The following is a 19,417-nucleotide window of genomic DNA, read 5'->3' on the forward strand; positions in this document are numbered from 1 at the left end:
GATGATGCATTACGAAAGTTTTATTAATTATTAGTTAGGCATAATATATATATTGGACCTTAAATTTAGCTTCAAATTTTAACTTTTTGACCTACAAATTTCATAATGCACAAACAGACCTTTTAATTAAATAAATACATGAGTCCTACATTGCACAATACACGTAAAACGCCATGTAGGACAAAAAATGACATGTAGAACATGTATTTTTATTTGTTCAATTTTATACAAATTTAAGTGACTACTCGTGTACACCCAAAGTTGAAGGGCGTAAATGTAATTCGAAGCCAAGTTAAAGGGCATATTTATGTATTATGCCGTTTAATTAGTTTGAAAGAAGTAGAAGCATCTTTCTCCTTTCATGGAAAGTCTTAAGGTACTTAATAATAATTTGATGCTTCAAAGAAAGAGCAAAAGAGAAGTCAATAACATACAAATGAAGCTTTTAAAAACAAACAATTGTACCAATTTTAAAAAAATTCTAAAGTTACGTACAAGTGAAGTTCATGTTAATCTTCGATCGTTTTTACTTGAACAACTGAAAATTCAATCATTTTTGTAAGAACTTATGTGCATGAACACAATTATTTTCGAACTCATACACATGAAAAAAATATTTAAATGGCAATATCAAAATCGGGTATCCATGCACTTTACTCAATGATGCCTCTAGTCGAGGTGCGTACAAATTGGCTCAAACCAACGTAGTGAGGATAAAAATTTCAACATACCCCTTTAGCATTTGGAACCATAATATCCTTCAATACTTTTATTCACATAAAGCTTCATATAGTAAAAGGGAGCTATAAAACAAAACAAGCAACTTGTTTAATATGGTGTTGATATGCTCTATTACCATTATTCATGAACTTGAGTTCACAAGACCAGATTTACAGAGAATGATGTGCATGCAGAACATACTCTGCACGCGATAATAACGTCAAGGGTAATGAGCTAAATTCTATACAAAAGCGGATGATTACGCGTCATCCAGAACTCAACTTTAACGTCTGTGGTTCCTGAGCTCTCATCACATACTATAAAAAAGGGCTATAGTAAATTCTCATTGAAGAGAATTGTGTACCTATATCTGGAGGGTGAAAAGAATCTTCTCAGCATACTGAGGTATTAAATATCGAGAGAATGACCCAAAACCCAAACTATCTATACCGACCAGCCAACGATGTTTCTCCAGAAACCAATCCTGCAAATGTAGTATGAGTATATTAGAGCCAACTCTAGCTCATATATACTGAAACGGTAAGGATCAATGTCACATTTCACGTAAGCCATGCATAATAGCAGAAAAAATTGCAATAGTTTATGGTCAAACAGAACTGATGCTTACAATGGCATGGCCTAGGAACCTATGCAACATAATCAGAATTGAAAAAAGAGTAAAAGGTAGGCAACTAGGATGTACCAAGACGGGTCTGTATTCACACACATTAATAAGTTTTAAGTATCGATACAGGCAAATTTTTATCATGGGTTAGCAAAGCAAGATGAGTAAGGATCTGTAGAATTAGATATACTCAACCACGTCTAAAAGGTGTCACTTTCAGATGCCTACATTTACTGAAAAAAGATAATCTTGCTTTTATGGGCTTCAACCAAATATACAAGAATGGGATGCTACACTAATATTTGACAAGGAATGTAGAGTAGGTTGTTCCAGATAGTTTCAATTTAAACCTGATATTTCTAAAAAAATCTAATGCATCATCAATTTTAACAAGGATCAAATAGCAGACCTAAAAGTTCAACCAGGGCCATCTTACAATATTAGTCAATAACACTGGTTTTAACACTTTGCTTCTCTAAAACCATCTATCAAGTATGCTGAAGCATATCAACTAATTAGTGAAAGTCCACTATGTATCAACCTATCTGACAAACTGAGACTACAAAGGTAATCACTTTATTGCAGACATCATTTAACAGAGCAAAAGAATGCATACCTATAATAACTAACGGGGAAGAAGGGGTTCTCTGTCATCAGGTCCAACGCGATGGCTAGCCTGTAAACGTCATAAAAGATATGAGAAATACATGCATGCATAATCTTTTGAATTTTTTTTTGCAAGTTGATCAGAGTCTTACATCTTCACTTGCCCCAGCCGCCATATTTATGAAGGATCCATCCTTTGACCTGTAGAAATCAAGCACTTAAAGTTTCTTAAAAAGAAAAAACACTAGATTGATGATATCAAATGTGTTGTAAGAAAGGCAACACAATAACTAAAGATTTCACACAACATGCATCAAACTATCAAAGTGATAACCGAGATTAGCTACAACAACTGCATAATTAATAGACCATATATAGAAAAATAATAGTTTAAAGGAAACTAAAGGGAGGAAAAGGTGGGCCCTCCATTGGACCAGAAGAAGCAATTGTTTCATCTTGACCCTGCCTGATTTCATGTCCATTTATAGTAAAATATTAAACCCTCTCTGCTCTTGAAAACGAGGAACCTGATGAAATTCCTATTTTGTTTTCATAATTCAGAGAATAACATTAGGAATGTCTCCATACTCTGGAAGTTCATCATGATGTTCTGATGGATCCTACTTTGTTCTAGTCCAGTATCCCTCCATACTCTGGAAGTTTAGACAGTCCTTTGACACCAGCGACTCCTAAGAACGTTAAGTACTTGATCCAAAACAATCTAAAGGGCGGATCTAGAGATAAGCATCTGAAAGCCTGTCGAGAAAAGACGTCGCAGGGTAACCACAATCTCGTGTATATCAGTTTTGCTTTCATAAGGCTTAAAACTTGAAAGAAGAATGCACCTGTAGTTTTTCGGATAATCCATTTCCAGGTTGGCGTTTTGAGGCTCATCCCTGACCTTTGCAAGAGGTGAAAAGAACTGAAAAATTGAAGCTTGACGTGAGTCCAAGTTAAAAAACTAAGCATGCCACTCAAAATAGATAACAACATCAAAATATAACCTGATGCATCGAGATAAACACAATGGAGATTCCTAAGATGAAGTTCATAGTAAGGGTATGTCCAAACAATACAGCAGATGCTATTCCAGTGAAGATAGTGGCCACAGTTGATGAATACTTCTTCAGAATTGTATCTGCAAATGTAAAAACGAAGCAATGATTAGTTAATGCATTTAAGTAATACATTTACTAGACAATACAAACCACCGTAGAAAAATGAAATCTGCATGTTGCTCACTGCCGGAAATTGGAAGTACCTTGTAAGAGCTAGGAATCAAAAATTCAATAGCACATGCAAAACAATTAAAAATTGAAGCGACCCATTTTGGCTGGCAAAATTGGATAATTCAGGGAGAGAAAAGCTCAAGTCCCACATACAAAAGAAATATACAACACAAAAAAATTATGGAGTATAAATCGGATGGTTAGACAAGATGTATACACAGATGCATCTTGTCGAGTGCAAATAGCAAGAGGTTCAATGTTAATAATTCAATCAACTCTTCAAAAATACATTCTATTACCTTCATTGATAAAAGTCAAAAATCTACTTTGGGAAGCCAAATAAGTGAGAGAATCCTCACCTGCATACTTGAAGAAAAACGAAGACAGGATTCCCTGGGCTGCATTATTGCATATTAAAAACATTGTTGCTCGTGAGTGTCCCCGTAGGATATCAAAATTGTCAGGTCCTGAAGAGAATTTGATACAGAATTAGCCAAGAGTACAGGAATTAAATAAATTCTGTGCATAAACCAACAACTGGAAGTAGACACGTAAATCAATCCAAGAGTAAAGGAATTGAATGAGTTCGCCTAAAATGCTTATGAAACCTAATGGATTGATGCATCATAAGCATTTTAGGCAAACGCAAAAGGCTTGGGAAGTATAAGCAAGTGGGGATCCTGTTATGGATGGTACTCAATCTAAGGTTGATACATCCAGGTCCATTTTGTTAACTTCTAAAATTATGACGAGTAATATGTCCTTATTTTGATGCTTTCCTTATACTCCCACTGTTTCAATTTGTTTGTCTTACTTTTCTTTTTAGTCCGTTTAAAATTGCATGTCTCTTTCCTTTTTTGGCAATTTTTTTATTACAACTTTCCACATGACAGGCTTTAAACCACAAGATTCAGAAGTCTTCTTCATTCTTAAACTCTGTGTAAGTTGTAACTGATTCATGAAGGAGGTGAAAGCTACAAAGGAGGGAAGATAAAGATAACCTAAAGATAGAATTTGAAAGAAGTTAATAATTGATCAGTTTTTTCAGATATTATGATTAATCACATGTTTATTAATGTCAAGAGAGCTTCATTCTTAGGAAACACAAAAAGGATAAGATTTCCCATTCATACCTTTGTAAATGACAGTTCCAAGTATGCCTAGGAAGTTGAAGATTGCACCATATCCGTACAAAAACAAATTCTGCAAAGAGCAGTTTAGTTGTTTGAATGGATCATTAATAAAGTCATAGACACCCATTAAACAAACCACACCAAGAGGTTACAAGCATTTCACTACTTGGAAGATCGTGATTATCATACTATTAGCTTTGTATAATTACACCAAACAAAAGTATTGCTCAGAAAAAAAAACTGATTATTAGCAAATCAATTAACAATTCTATGTGATGGTTCGAACTAAGACGATGAAGAAATATTGGAAATGAAAGAAGAAACTACGGAAGAGAAGATATCTATTGTTTTGGCTGGGATCCAATTGAATGAAATCAAACTCACTGCAGCAGCTTAAAGCACTTTAGGAGTAATCAACAGCAAAAGTTCACCTGAAGATAAATGCTGGTCTCGAATTGGCTTTTCAAAGCATATTCATTGTAGACAGATGCCAGTGAAGGAACAGTGACCTGAATTATTACATTGCATCAGTTTCTATCCACATTAAATAAGGCAACTAGGTGTAAAGTCAATAAAGTATTGCATAAAGTTTATTCCAGTACAAGTGGCACTGTATTGTAAACCACCTATACTCTCTTGGACACTAAAAAAGGAGGAAAAAAAAGAAAAAGAAAGGGAATAGTGTGAATTAGTGTACAGATCCCACAAGGTAAAATAATTCCTGAAGGCAGTACACTCAGAGCTGGAATATCTGATGGATCAAGCAAAGAATGTGAGTAGTCATTAAGAATTATCTTCATATAATACTTACGAAAATCAAGGTATACAAATATGCCCCTGTTGTCACTGTAAGATCCAAAGCTGATGCACCTTCTGGTAGAGAGCGCAGCTGATTCACACTGATGCCAATAAGCAATAGCGCAAGAGCCTCCCACTGTGACCATTTAGTTTTGATAGTCATATATAGTTAGCATTATTTCAGGGTCCAAAATGCATAAACACAGATCGTACACATCTAAAAATCAATTAAAAATTACAGTTGACTATAGTTCATAAACAAACCTCTGTCAGCTTTACCAACCTGAATTATGGAAAAACGGCGTTTCATAACTATCTTTAACAACATTGCAATTACCAAAACCTGCAAGTTTTAAGAATTTAAAAAAAAAAAAAAGAATCACCAACACAAAATTTGAGAAGATAAATCAATCAGCGGCAAAAGAGGAAAGATCTGGTACAAGTATGACACAAATTAATTGAATCCTCACATCAGGCATCACAAGAGTAATCACATCATCCTTGAGTACGAACTGCAATTACAAGACTAACCAGCTCACCACCAAATCCCAACTACAAATACTTTATGTGAGCCTATCGGCTCGATCTTCGGAGGGCAGGGTTACCCATGGAAACCTGTTCTTGTGAGTTGTACAGGCAGCCTGGTGGATCAATTAAGGTGCACGCTAGTTGGCCAGGCACAACAAATCTAATAAAGGGGAAAAAGGACTACCTATCTCAACCATCTGAAGAAAATTAAGCTCATAGTTGTTATTTTCCATTCAATCTTGAGTGCACATAAATGGAAATTTTAACACCTAATAGTAAAACCTGACTGTGAACACTCAACTAAAGCTAACACTGAAGCAGAAACAAAAGATAGCAAGCAGAGTTTGTAATTAATCTAGCATGTAAGATCCGCTAAATTATCAGCTATTTGCAATTTTATCAGGGAGATATAACTTATCAAACCAAAATTACTGTAGGATTTTCACAAGTAAATTGCAAAGTCTGAAAGTGTCAGCAATAACTATAAGCAAATGATACCTTCAAGTTACTCAGCATCTTTACAGTAGCAGGGTTAAAATATAACTGCACAAAGTAACAGAAAGTGTCATTAGGAAGTGTGAGAGGATAGTTGAACTCCAATAACATGCACCAACAATGCAAAACATTAGGGCTAGACAAGAAAGTGAGTCCTTATGAGTTAAATGATTCCACTTGAGAAGACATAAAATTTTGAAGAAAGTAATCACAACAGATAAAGATTATACAAAATCAAGAAGCTTAAATAATTCCACTTGAGATGACAATCAAGTCTCCTCATGCCAAAGTTCTCAACTTTCAGGGAAGATGCTCAATTTACTTTCTGATCTAAAGCAACAAAAAGAGGCTATAAAAGAAAATCTTCTAGTAATGTATTTTTTGAGTTATATGTACATACATATCTATCTTGGAAAGCACGTGGTATTTCTTAATAATACAAGAATAGTACATTGCTGGGAGAGAAAAAAAAAGTAGATAACAGCCATATTAATCAATATGCTTCAATCCCAAGCTAGCTGAGGTAGGGTATATGAATCTATTTGAAACCCACCATCTAAGATAAGGGCAGTAAGTCATGAGAATTTGATAGGCATCTCAGAAATAACCTATTAATATCCAAATGAGGAACGACAGAAAAAATTTACCTGCATGATAAACTTAAGGTAGTTATTAATAGCATAAAGCAGAGCAGGAACAGCTAGAAGCACATTGTTCCGAGCAGCCTGCAATTAATAAAGGAAAAACAGTTTGTAACAAAAGTTGCCATGAACATTCTTCACTGTAATTCTTAATATCCCACTTGTGTCCTACGTGGTAGAGGAATGTCAGAGAAAGTACTTCTGAATGGTTAGACTCATTAATTTCAAATTTCAGATTGGAGTATTAATTAAATAACAAAGCCCATTCACATATTGGTTATAAAAAATTAACTTGGTCAATAGAAACCTATTACTTTCCCTCTGAGGCCAGACAGGTTCCCACCTTTTACCGGCTGAAGGACCAAGCAGCTGAAGCAACTCCACCCCCAATTTATTGAGGCCCCATTAAACATTTATTAAGTACTATTAGAAGTCAGTGGTCATCATCATTATGGTCATTGTTTCTTCATTCGCTGTATACTGGAAAACATAGGAGAAATATAGAAAAGAATGCTAACATTCTATGTAGATTTAACAAGGATGACTTAACTACCTATAAGGAAGTGGAGAGAAATATAGGGATAACAAAGAAAATCCTTCACTATCAAAGTTTAGATTTTGCATGTCAAAAAGGTAGAAACATAAACTTCAAATGGAAATAAATAAAAGATTTTTATTTAACTTGAAACTCTTATTAAAGTATGGCTTTAAGCCGGCTGAGATGGGTTCACCTACTTAACTCTCCATGTTCATGTTAAATATCTTCACTAATTCTCATTGAGGTAAGCAACAATATTAATATATGGAAAAGTCAACATAATACCCAGTGTAATCTCTGGGTACTGGGGAGAGTAGTGTATAAGCAAACCTTACCCCTTCCTTAAATGGAAGAGATGTTGTTTCCAGTAGACCCTCAACTCAAAACAGATGACAAAGACAACAACAACACACACGAAGAAAAACGAGAGAATACAAAAAGAATGTAAGTTTATGAATTAATGTAGATTGTGTGGAGAGAGAAATAGGAGAGCTTTAGAAGGAGTAGAGTCGAGTTTCTACCGTTGAAGAGTAGTCTTTGTTCCCTTATTTTCTTTTGGTGCACACAGAAAGTTCCTTGTTGTATAGACGGTTGGGTGAAGTCTAAAGAGAATCATATATTTTGTAGATTCTCTACCTTTTGGTATACCCTTGTATACAGCCAGTCTAGCCATGTTTATGAATGAAAATTCTTTTACTTTGATTAAAAAAAGTGTAGGTATATTCTTTTGTATACATGAAAAAGAAAAGTCTCAGTGGGAACATTTTTATATTGTTTTAACACAACTGAACATGAAACTTGTATATCTATTTAAAACAAATAAAATCACTTCTGTGAATTAACAAGTCTTACCTGGAACAGTGTGGAGAAAGAAAGAAGAGACTTCTCTCCAGCCTTCTGGTTTCGAGCCTTCAAATAATAATACAAGAGATTGAAACATTTTAAAACAAGTGAATAGTTATACCAAGGTATCAAGATAGTAAGAACAAATTATGATGCATATGACCAATACCTGGTAGAGAATTTGTTATATCGAAAAAGAAGAGAAGAAGCTCATAGGAAATTGAAGGTGTAGAAGGTTATAGAATAAGTTAAGTCAGTAAAGAGAGACAAAGACATACCTCTAAGCATAGCATTATTACTGCAAATGCAACTTTTGCCAACTCAGTCAAAAAATTAACACTGATGGGACTGAACTCGAATTTGCCATCAACTTTTGACATATATACAAGTATAGGCTGCAAGAAAAGAAATAAATGAAAAATGTATTCTATTTAATATACAAATATAGCATAATATAGAAACTTACATAAGAAAACCCGAAATATTCCAGTGGTACTCTGTGCAAAATAACTACTTTCTGATAACCAAGTTCTAAGAAATAATTACTCTCATTTTTCTTAAAATAAATACAAATACGTAATATTCAATATTCAACACAAGAATAAAAAAAATCAAAAGTTTAAGGTCGTACCAACAACCAACCTTCACTAAGAGAGATATTTAGACTATCAGGTTCTTTTATTGGCATCAATCTCTGTATGTGTGTTGCCATGGAAAGTATTTCAAAGATGATTTTGCAAAATCATGAGAAAATTGATGACATTCCAAAATGAAACTTAGACATACCCATCAATTTACTCTTTTGAGCCATTTTACCTTCTACATTCCAAGATGACCCAGTTTTAGTAATATCAATAGTTTTGCATAATTTAGCAGATTTTAATACAAAACACAATTACCTCGATTAAGTAAGAAACCAGTAGACGTAAACATATTCAAAACTACAACTCTTATCATCAAAAGGAAAAATATCATAGGATAGGCCAAAATATATTTCACTACTAATGATCAACCGCCATCATTATTCATCATTGTCATTAGCTATCAATATCATTTCACTACTAATGATCAACCGCCACCAACAACAACCACGATTAATCACTACTGTCAACCACTATACCACCAGATACTACCCATAACCACTATTATCAGTCAACACTATTCCAAATCGACATACACAATCACCATCACTAGTCATTAACATCGCCAAATATCATTCTAAACTAAGAGCCTTAGGGTTTTGATTCAACAACAAAGGCAGAACACAAGATGTGTAGTAGGTGTGAGTTACTGAGTTCGAACCAAGTTTAGTATGTAAGGGAGAAGGGTAGAGGGACTGGTCTAAAGCTAAAACAACAGCTTTCCCGGTCATAAGAAAAATGATTCTACGCTAAGATGCACATGTGATCAATCACATGCCACCTCCCTAGTCCCCCCATTCGCATTTTACAATGATTAAAAAAAAGTGATTCTGCTAGCAATTGCCTCTCCTACTTTATTTCACCAACACTCCACATTTCATAAGACTTTTATCAACTTTCAGCATTTTATTGATGCAGATGATTAAGTTCGACAGGTTGCAGTTCCTGATACTCAGACTTCTACATTATTTTTTGCAAATGAATTTGTATCTATTCACCTTCCAGGCACTAATGCATACATCTTCTTTACTTTGTGGCTTTACAAATCACCAAAAGAACTCTTTTTTTCCAGCTCAATAGGATTCGTTTCAGACTAGTTAAAAATCTTCGTGCATATTCTATCCAACAAATTCAGAATAAAAAAAGATTGTTCTTGAGCTGGTTATCTCTACATTAATAGTTAAAGAGCAAGTAGTAACACCATTACAAACAACAAAATTCAAAATGCAAGTTTCACATAAGCTACAGCAGCAAAAATTCAATAACTGTAAACCCACCAAAATGCTGTCACTGACGACCAAAAAAATAATATAAAACAGCGAATTTTCAACTATACATCAGTGTGATGACGATCATAAACTTTTGTACCTGTTCATCATCCAGCTACTAATGCAAACAAACATTTTTTCTAGCTCAAAAAGGATTTGCTTCATACTAGTTAACCGTCTACATTCACAATAAATTTTTTGTTCTTCCGCTAATTATTTCTAGCTTAACAGTCAAAAGAGCAAGTAGTAAAACTATCATCCAAACCACAAAATTCACAATGCAAGTTTCACATACCTGTAAACCGACCAAAACGCAGTCACCGACAACCAAAAACACGTTGAAAGCTCGAGTCTTCACCGATACAACAGTCCGATGACGATCATAAGCCTTTGACACCGTTCTTTTGGTAGGGGAAGCTACCAATTTCGAGTGACAAACGCTGCATTCCGATACTTCATTCATTTTTACTCAAGTCTCTCACCGGAACTCAAATTTACTCCGTCGATGCCTAAATTTTTCCGACGAACGATCGATTTAGCGAAGAAAATAGCTTTTTGGAACTTTGATTTGTGTTTGTTGGATCTGAATTTTCATTCATTATTTATAGAAGAAAGTCTTTAGTATTTTTTCCTTATAAAGTATATTCTTGAAAGAATAAGTGAAATGACCAATTTACCCATAGGTTAGATATAGATGGAATAGGGATTGAGGAGGGTATTTTTGTCTTTTGAGGAGGAATTTATTTGTTCTAATCCATTTTTAGCTCTCGTTGATCAAAGATTTTGAAGTCGAAACTTGAAAATTTGGATCATAATTGGTTATACACTTTTATTTGGAAAAATAATTAAAGTTATTATTGGTTATGCATTTTATTTGGAAAAAAGATTAAATATAATATCATTTTGAAGTTGAAATTGAAATTTTGATTTATAATTGGATATATGCATTTTATTTGGAAAATACTTAAAAAGTTATGTGATCATTTTCTGAAAAGAAAATATTTAAAGATTAAACTTTATGCTTAAATAGATATTTGAAGATAAATTTTTAAAATTTATTTAAAATATATAATCAGACACTAGCTTAAATTTGATCTTGTTTGAATATGTTTATTTTCTTTTATAGTAATGCTTAATAAAAGATATTTCATTGTAAGTTTTCAAAATCATATTAGATTTATATGAAGATAAATTTTCAAGATCTGATTCAAAGTGTATGATCAATTTATATGTTCTAATCCATTTTTTAGCTCCCGTTTGGTCAAAAATTTTAAAGCTGAAACTCAAAAATTTGGATCATAATTGGATATGCATTTTATTTGGACAAATAATTAAAGATATATGATTATGAAGTTGAAGTTGAAATTGAAAATTTGGATTATAATTGGATATGCATTTTATCTGGAAAAATAATTAAAGTTATGTGATTTTGAAATTGAAACTTGAAAACTTGAATTGTAATTGAATATGGATTTTATTTGGAAAAATAATTATAGTTATATCACCATTTTCTAAGGAGAAAATATTTAAAGATTAAATTTTTAAAATCTAATTAAAATTTATGCTTAATTAGATATTCGAAGATAAATTTTTAAAATTTTATTCAAAATATATGATCAGACACTAGCTTAAATTTGATCTTATTTGAATATGTTTATTTCCTTTTATAGTTGTGCTTAATAAAAGATTTTCTATTATAAGTTTTCATAATTTGATTAAATTGATCAAACAATTATATAAATATATCAAGATAAATCTTCAAGATGTGATCCAAAGTGTATGGTCAAACATTAGCTTAAATTTTATTTTTAATAATAACAATAATAACATATTTGATATAATTCACGTCTGGAGAAAGTAATGTATCCCTATGACATAAGTAGGACTTTTTGTCGTGAATTTTATTCTAGTCGGGCATTAACGTGAATACGAGATATGAACAGGGAAAAAAACATTTACGACGAGTATTATTTTGTTCAGAATCTAAAGAGAGTGTGTAACATAATTATAAATTTGCAAATTATCTTAAAATATCAAGAGAACTTTTTCGATTTGAATCTTGAGAATGAAAAACGTAAAAATAACTTTATTAATAGGCCTTACGCGACTTGAATAAGATAAGTTACGATGTTTAAGCAGACACCAAAATTGTTCTGCTTCGTTTGTAAGTTTTTTTTTTTAGAATCTTGTTATCACTACTAAAAATACAACAACAACATAGTCTTACAGAGTAAAGTTTGGAAAACATAGAATATATGCAAACCTTACCTGACCTCAGAGATTAGCGAGACAAAAATTAATAATTTTTACAATAGTATTGACATTCCATCTTCACTAAATTGAAGCATATGAATCATGACATTCCAATTTTTGCATCATTATGCACCATACAAGAAAAAATAATCAAAAGATGCCTCAATACATCATGATTTTAAAGCTTAGACTCCATTTTTTTTCCCAAGAACCATTATTTATATCTAGAAAGTTAAAATGGTACACTTTACATTGCATTATGCAGTTTCTCATATGCCTAATTTCAACTCCCATCTTCTTTTTGCTACAAGAGAAACTGGGATGCATAAATGAAGTGCATTTGTAAACACATCAAACACAAAGAATGGGATCGCCACGCGTAATCAGTGGAGTTGCTCAAACTGCAGCCGCTTTAATGGAGAGGAAATCAGAAATCTTGTTGGTGTAGAAATCCGGTTGTGTAGAGTTGCTGGGATCTTGAAGCATCGATAAAGATGTCACGCCTAGAATATGAACAAAAGGTAGTGTTGGATGACAAATTTTGAAGCATATGCCTTATAAGGAGAACAAATTTTCCTTTCTGAGATACCTGAGAGAACCAGAAGAGTTTTGCAGCCACCATTTTGTCCAAACACTATATCTGTATCCAATCTGTCACCGACCATGCATATCTGCGACTTCTGTATCTTAAACCTGTTGTGATAACATTAAAGAAGATGAAGAAAGAGAAGTTATTCAACTCGTCCAGTTATATTCACATCTTCACTGTTACAGATTGAGAAAATGCATAATGAAAACTAGTTTCTATAAAGAACTTTGTAACGTTGAACGACAGTTTTTTTCGTATGAATATGAACCTGAAAATGATAGAAGGATTTAGTTCATGTTTGATCTAGAAAATTGCTTGATACATCACAATGCCAGTACTACTCCTTCAGTATACATAAGTTGAAGAAAAAGTCCGTAAACACTCTTTCTATCTCTTTTATGAGAGACAGTACAAATACTACCTACATAAGCATGATGCAAACATTTAGGTCACCCTTTCAAGGCTAAAGCCTATTACTTAACATGCAACTAGAGAGCACAAAATCAAACTTGATCTAGAAGTAAGGTAGTATGATTGTGATAAGTCTCATGATGAAGCATTCATCATAGGATGACAAAGTTTCATCAGCAACTAAACAAGTATACATCTGAAATAACTAAGAACCACAGCGATAATATAACGCTAGTGAAGAGCAGGGGTGGAGCTACATGGACGAGGGGATTCAATTGAATCCCTGTCAGAAAAATTCTTTGCAGAAAACCTTTTTTTTTTTTTTGCATATATATTTAGTGTTGAATCATCTTGTTATAAGTGAAGATATTAGCATATTGCAAAGGCGGTTCAAAAATTGTTTTAGGTCAGAAGTTCAAACTCTGGGTATGACATTCTTGTATATTTTGAATCCCATCATGGAATTCCTGGCTCCGCCACTGCTGAAGAGTCAATGGTAATAAGTTACAAGTTTCAATTACCTTTATTGGCAATGTGTAAATCCTGCATTTATAGCTATTTAATATTTATAGCTAAAAGTTCATTTACGGGAATCACGAGCTTTTGGAGCAGCATTAACTTTTATGACTAGAAAAGCTTACTGAATTACACATCAAAAAGTGATGGACTCTGGCAGAGAGCCATTCGGCCAAAAAAATGGAGCAAAGGGAAGGGAGCAGAAGACAATGACAAAGAGTGTAAGTAAAGAAGATGAGGTAGGACAAGACATAATATTGTAGAAAATTAGTGCCATACTTATCAGCCAAGTAGTCCATCATGAAGGTTGAGGGCTTTCCTACAACAAGTGGTTCACGCTTTGTAGAGCCTAGGATCGCACCAACCATTGAACCTCCACCTGAAGCAACAGAACAGAAAGATGCAGCTTAGTTTAAATATGGAAAAAAATATTTCATGGTTATAGCTGTTCAGAATGATCAAAGAAGAAGACACTTGAAATTTAGAAAAAAGATTAGCTAGAGTAGCACCTTAACATGGCAATAAGTTGATGACTAAGTAAATGCTAAATGAAAAATCTTGTCATCTTTCTAACTATATAACCTCGAGTTTACACGACTAACAAGGTTGATCCAAATTACTTCAGTAATCAACTATTCAAACTAGTTAACAGCTTAACATTTCTTTCAGATGAAAAAGCAAATGACATGGCTCGAAAGGCTCTATAGATAATGACTTGGACGAAAGTGTAAAAAGGTAAAAGGAAAAGAATTGAAGTGTACGTCACAATTGCAATAACATGTGATAAATTCGGATTGCAAGAAAAAGCTCTTACTGTAAATGATAGTGCGAGTGACACATGACGACTACAGAAATAATCATTTTGGTGCCAAGTAGATTTAAGTCCAACAGAGAATGGGTTCAACAACTAACTTCTTTTAATGAACGATTTAACTCACAGAACAAACATGTGAACCTAGCTTTTAAAGCATGAGAGGGGAATAACCTGCCCATTCCTGAGCATCTGTAAGATGGGTAACAGCATCACGATTTGTAGCAATGAAGAGACATCCTGGATTTTCACGTATGCACAGGGTAGCATACCTTCATTAAAGAAAGCAAGTTAGAGATATGATATCAACAGGTCAGATAAGATTTATACAGACAGGTGAATGTGCGACATAGGAAGCCTGTACATTTATAATACCCTTCACTTCTCCCTGAGTCTTGTCTTGAATACAGGGTTTATATGTGCAGACAGTAATTCTAGTCTGAATCAGGTCCTCCAGCAAGGGGAGTATTTTATCATGGGATAGCCAAAATGGATTAGATGATCAGAACTTTGAGCAAAGATAAAAGTACTATATGAGTGGTTAAGTAAATAGAATATTAGAATCCAAACAAATCCGAAACAAAGTAATCTCATTGTTAGATATTATTCGGCAGAGAAAACGATACAGAAAGATAAAAAGGATAACTCACTGAATCTTGTGGTAGTTGAAATAGCGGTCAAATCCAACAACAACAGCTCCGACCTGAAAGGTATAGACACAACTCAGCACAATATATTCAAAAAATAGTAGAGCTTAGTCTGATTTAAACGTAGAACACACATGAGAACAAAATAAGTTTAGAAGCATGAAATGAAGCATACATCTTTATCCTGCTCCATCATATATCCAGGCTTTAGCTCTATTTTCTTGTCACCATCTTCCTGTTAAAAAGAATAACACAGTATTCAGTTCGAATGTGAATCTAGTACCAAAGAAGGCACTGAGCAAATGCTCTGTAGCTCTCTCTCTCTCTCTCTCTGAAATCTAACTATAAAAAGAGAAGAAAAGAACTTTTTTAAAACTATGTTATCAAAGTAAACATTGTTAGTGGCATCATTTTCTAACTTCCAAAGCATAGTTGAAAGAAAGTTGCCAAGGCATGGTTCAAATTGCAGCACTCTGGCTCCAACGTTACGTAATTTAGTCTGCAGTGTAAGAAAATAAGAATTTTGGTTGAAAGATTCAAATGACATTCATTGTTTCTATTCATTTTGCAAGTCTTGTTTATCTCAATCTTCTGGCCAAGTAAAAGACTTGACAAAAGAAAAAACATAACAAAGACAGAAAATGAATGACATGGTATAATCCTAATAACTAGAAGACTTAATTTCTACTAGGTAAGAAAAATGGCAAAGGCGACAAGGTGAGAACACAACATATCACTAGTTCCACAGGTTAGTTAACTAGAATGAAGAGATAAACATTCATTCATAAACTATTAGACCAAAATTTTAATAATTTATAGATTTATTTGTGGTGAAAAACTATCAGAGGCCAAAAGTTATTAACTGCAATACATATCAAAGCTTATTCATAAAGTAGAAAGGACTGTATATTATTTATTTCTGCATACCGGTCCTCCAAGATATTGAATACCAGCTAACTCAAGCTCCTTCAAGATGCCATCCTCACCAACAACGTACACCTTAAAAATGCATAAAACATTTTAGGCTTTTTGAAGTGAATCAATGCTACTGATTTTATTTTATTTTTGGGTCTGTGGACAAGTGACTGACACAGTCAAAAGATAAACCACAAATTCATGTCACTGCAGCTGAAAGCATTAGACGCAATGTTATATGAGATCCACTACTTATCAGACAGTAGTTTTTCCTATTCTTAATTCAATAACTCAAAACAGGAGACCATTAGTATCTGGGAGAATGAAAATGCATAATGATTCTGAAATCCTTTAACCATCTAAAAGATCCATGCTGGTAGAAAAATGTCTAATTTTTTTTATTGAAGTTGAATTTACTCCCTCCATTTTAATTTGTTTGTCTAACTTTCCTTTTTTAGTCCATATAAAAAAGAATGTCTTTCTTTTTTTTGGAAACTCTATAATTTCAACTTTCAACATGGCATGATTAAAACCACAAGATTAGAAGGCATTAATAGTCGCTCGACAATAGGAAATATGCTGTGAATTTATTATGGCTTACCTTTTTATCTTTTGGGAAGTCAATAGACTTCAAATACGCAGCTGCAGCAAAGGATGAAGCAAAAATTTCCTCCTGGAAAGTGACTTGCTATAAGAACTATTGATCCACTTAGTTATAAATATGAACTAGAAGATCCATTAACTTACCTCGTTGACACTAAGACCGAGTGTTTCAAATTTCTTCCCGTACTGCTTTCTAGACTTTGTTGAGTTGTTGGTAACAAAAACTAATCTTTTTCCCTGGAGAATGAAGTTACCGAAACGTTACATGGAGCAACCAGTTCAGTTATAAATGATTTTGTTGCCACACTTTTCTTATGAATAAAGTAACTTTGAATGCTACAAGCAATCTTGTAATCAAATTTTAAGTACGCAAAGCATTCCATCATTAGAAACACTAACCTTTTCCCTGAGCAAATCCAAAGTTTCAGGGACTCCGTCTATCAGTTTATCTCCTTTCCATATGACTCCTGTAATAGTGAAGGAAAAAAGGACCTTATTTTAAGTAACTTACCCAACTTTTTTGTTAGGAACATATTATCAACATTTCTTTGGGGATAATTACGACAAAAGATGATACGGGAAAGGAAAAGAAACTTAGGCTATCACCTGCTAAAGATGCTAACGGTCAGACCTCTCTACAATAATCACCATACTTCACAACATTTCACTATAACGACAAGTTTTCATTGTTACTTATATTTCATGTTATGTTACATTCAGCATTTTTCTATGGCAACCAAAAACATTCATACAAACAGACATTGTTATAAAGAGGTCCGAATTCGATCAGGAAAAATCTTAATTCACATTCTTCCTAAAATTACTTCATCTAGGTCATGCCACTATTGCATAAAAAACTCTGAAAGTATCATACTCTAGGGGTATTCATTTTTTATTCTCACTATGTATAGAATAAATTCAATGCACTCTAAATCAGATGTCATATTCTGGCCAGACACAATACTTAAAATGAGAGTTGAGATTGTTTCCTTTATAAGAAATTCTGGATTTAAGTTCCTCACTTTGATTTATTTCCTTCATGATTACTACATATTTAATATCTCTCCACTTTATGAATGGCATTTAACTTTGTTGTATGTGTGAACAAAGTTCCACATTGGTAGTTGAAAAGATTGAAAAGCTACATTGAAGGTGCAACAAAATGACATATCACACCGTTTTTAAGAGTATTCATGCAGTTTGACTGATTCTTTGCGATACTTTCCACCCGCAACATGTAGAAGGTAACTCTATTAACTAAGATTAGGACAGATAGAAAGAAATCACCTAGTGTTTTTTGTCTCTGTTGAGTGCTATTTGTTAAAAATGATTTTCGAAAAAGTACTTCTGAAGACTAGCAATCTATGTTTGGCTAATCAATCTAACAAATATTTTATCGTAGCAATAATTTGTGCTTTGTCAAGGTTGTAAGAGCGTTTTCGGGAAAAAAACTACTTTTTAGCTTCTAAAAATCAACTTCCACTATCACTCGAAATCATTTATTTTTCCTTATAAGCTTGGCCAAACACCTCGATTCTTTAAACTAAGCATTTTTGTTCTTTAAAAAAAAAATCGACTTCCCAAAAGTTTGATCAAACATGTTATTATCCCAATAAACCCACTAATCCCAAGTTGTCTATATCATGTGAAACAAGACAACAAACCTATATTGTTCAAATTCTCTAAAAATACATTACTTTTAGAACATATACTCACACATCGACATTTTCGAAGAGTCCAAACAACACAGCAATAAACACACACCCCAAAATGAAACACCTTTAACTACATCTTCCAATAAACATACAAAAAATTCCACTAAAACACTGAAAAGAGCACATAAAACAACACAGAAAAGATTAGCATAGCCCCGCACAAGAAATGACCCAGTAACACCCAAAACCAGCATAATTAATCAAATACACAAACACCCAAATCAAAATTAAATTTAAAAAAATCCAAAATCATACCATCGCAGTCAAAGATGAAAGTTTCAACAGAATCAATGAGTTCTGCAGGATTTGTAAGTGGCTGTGCTGAAGCTTTGGTAACAAAACTTGATTTTGATGACTCCATTCTTGAATTTTTACAGTTCCATTTAATGGGTTTTGAAGAATTTTTCAATGGATTTGAAATGTAAGAGAATTTATTCGAAATTTTTGTGGAATTTGTAAAGGAAAGAGTTGAAGAAGAAGAAATGGTTGCTGTTACTCTGATGCTTAGCATATTTTTTTTATTTTTATTTTTTCTGTTCCAATAACTGATTTGAGTTTGTTACTAAAATGAATACAAAAATAAAAATAAAAATAAAAAAATTGGTAAATTATTAGTAAATAATAATATTATATGAAAAAAATGAGTGGATGAAGATAGATATATATTAAGATGGAAAATGCAAGGCTGGGAATTAACTTTGTTCTTCTTCTTTGCTATCTTGTTAATTCATTTTCTTTTTTCGATATTTCTATTAGAATTCGATCAATTTAAATTCATTATCGCGAGGATTTATAATGGGAAGTAAGTACTTTTTACTAATGATTTTTTTTTTTCGTGTTCAGAATTTACAGTCTCATCTATTGCAGCACGTCCTTTTAGAACTTATTGTTA

The 19,417-nt window shown here is 33.1% G+C and overlaps 2 protein-coding genes across 3 annotated transcripts; both read right to left on the reverse strand.

Annotated features, from left to right (window-relative positions):
• Positions 1-756: 756 nt before the first annotated feature.
• Positions 757-10,653, reverse strand: LOC107003259 (CMP-sialic acid transporter 3-like). 2 transcript variants are annotated; one of them, XM_015201564.2, is made up of 15 exons: positions 10,361-10,653; positions 8,435-8,551; positions 8,166-8,222; positions 6,782-6,859; positions 6,138-6,182; positions 5,395-5,454; positions 5,125-5,247; positions 4,745-4,822; positions 4,314-4,383; positions 3,540-3,647; positions 2,956-3,089; positions 2,797-2,873; positions 2,104-2,152; positions 1,962-2,021; positions 757-1,204 (listed from the first exon to the last, which is right to left on the reverse strand). In XM_015201564.2, the coding sequence occupies exons 1-14, from the start codon at positions 10,526-10,528 to the stop codon at positions 1,971-1,973; spliced, it is 1,215 nt and encodes a 404-aa protein (XP_015057050.1). In that variant the 5' UTR covers positions 10,529-10,653; the 3' UTR covers positions 757-1,204; positions 1,962-1,970. The 2 variants fall into 2 exon arrangements, with proteins under 2 accessions (XP_015057050.1, XP_027768468.1); XM_027912667.1 differs by having other exon boundaries at positions 807-1,252; positions 10,361-10,528.
• Positions 10,654-12,513: 1,860 nt separating this feature from the next.
• On the reverse strand, positions 12,514-19,158 carry LOC107004628 (phosphoglycolate phosphatase 1B, chloroplastic-like). The gene is made up of 11 exons (XM_015202909.2): positions 18,781-19,158; positions 17,210-17,277; positions 16,955-17,047; positions 16,809-16,880; positions 16,220-16,291; positions 15,468-15,527; positions 15,296-15,348; positions 14,820-14,917; positions 14,114-14,213; positions 12,908-13,011; positions 12,514-12,821 (listed from the first exon to the last, which is right to left on the reverse strand). The coding sequence occupies exons 1-11, from the start codon at positions 19,034-19,036 to the stop codon at positions 12,715-12,717; spliced, it is 1,083 nt and encodes a 360-aa protein (XP_015058395.1). The 5' UTR covers positions 19,037-19,158; the 3' UTR covers positions 12,514-12,714.
• Between the last annotated feature and the right edge of the window lie 259 nt (positions 19,159-19,417).

This window comes from Solanum pennellii, chromosome 11 (genome assembly GCF_001406875.1).
Source record: "Solanum pennellii chromosome 11, SPENNV200".
NCBI lineage: Eukaryota > Viridiplantae > Streptophyta > Magnoliopsida > Solanales > Solanaceae > Solanum > Solanum pennellii.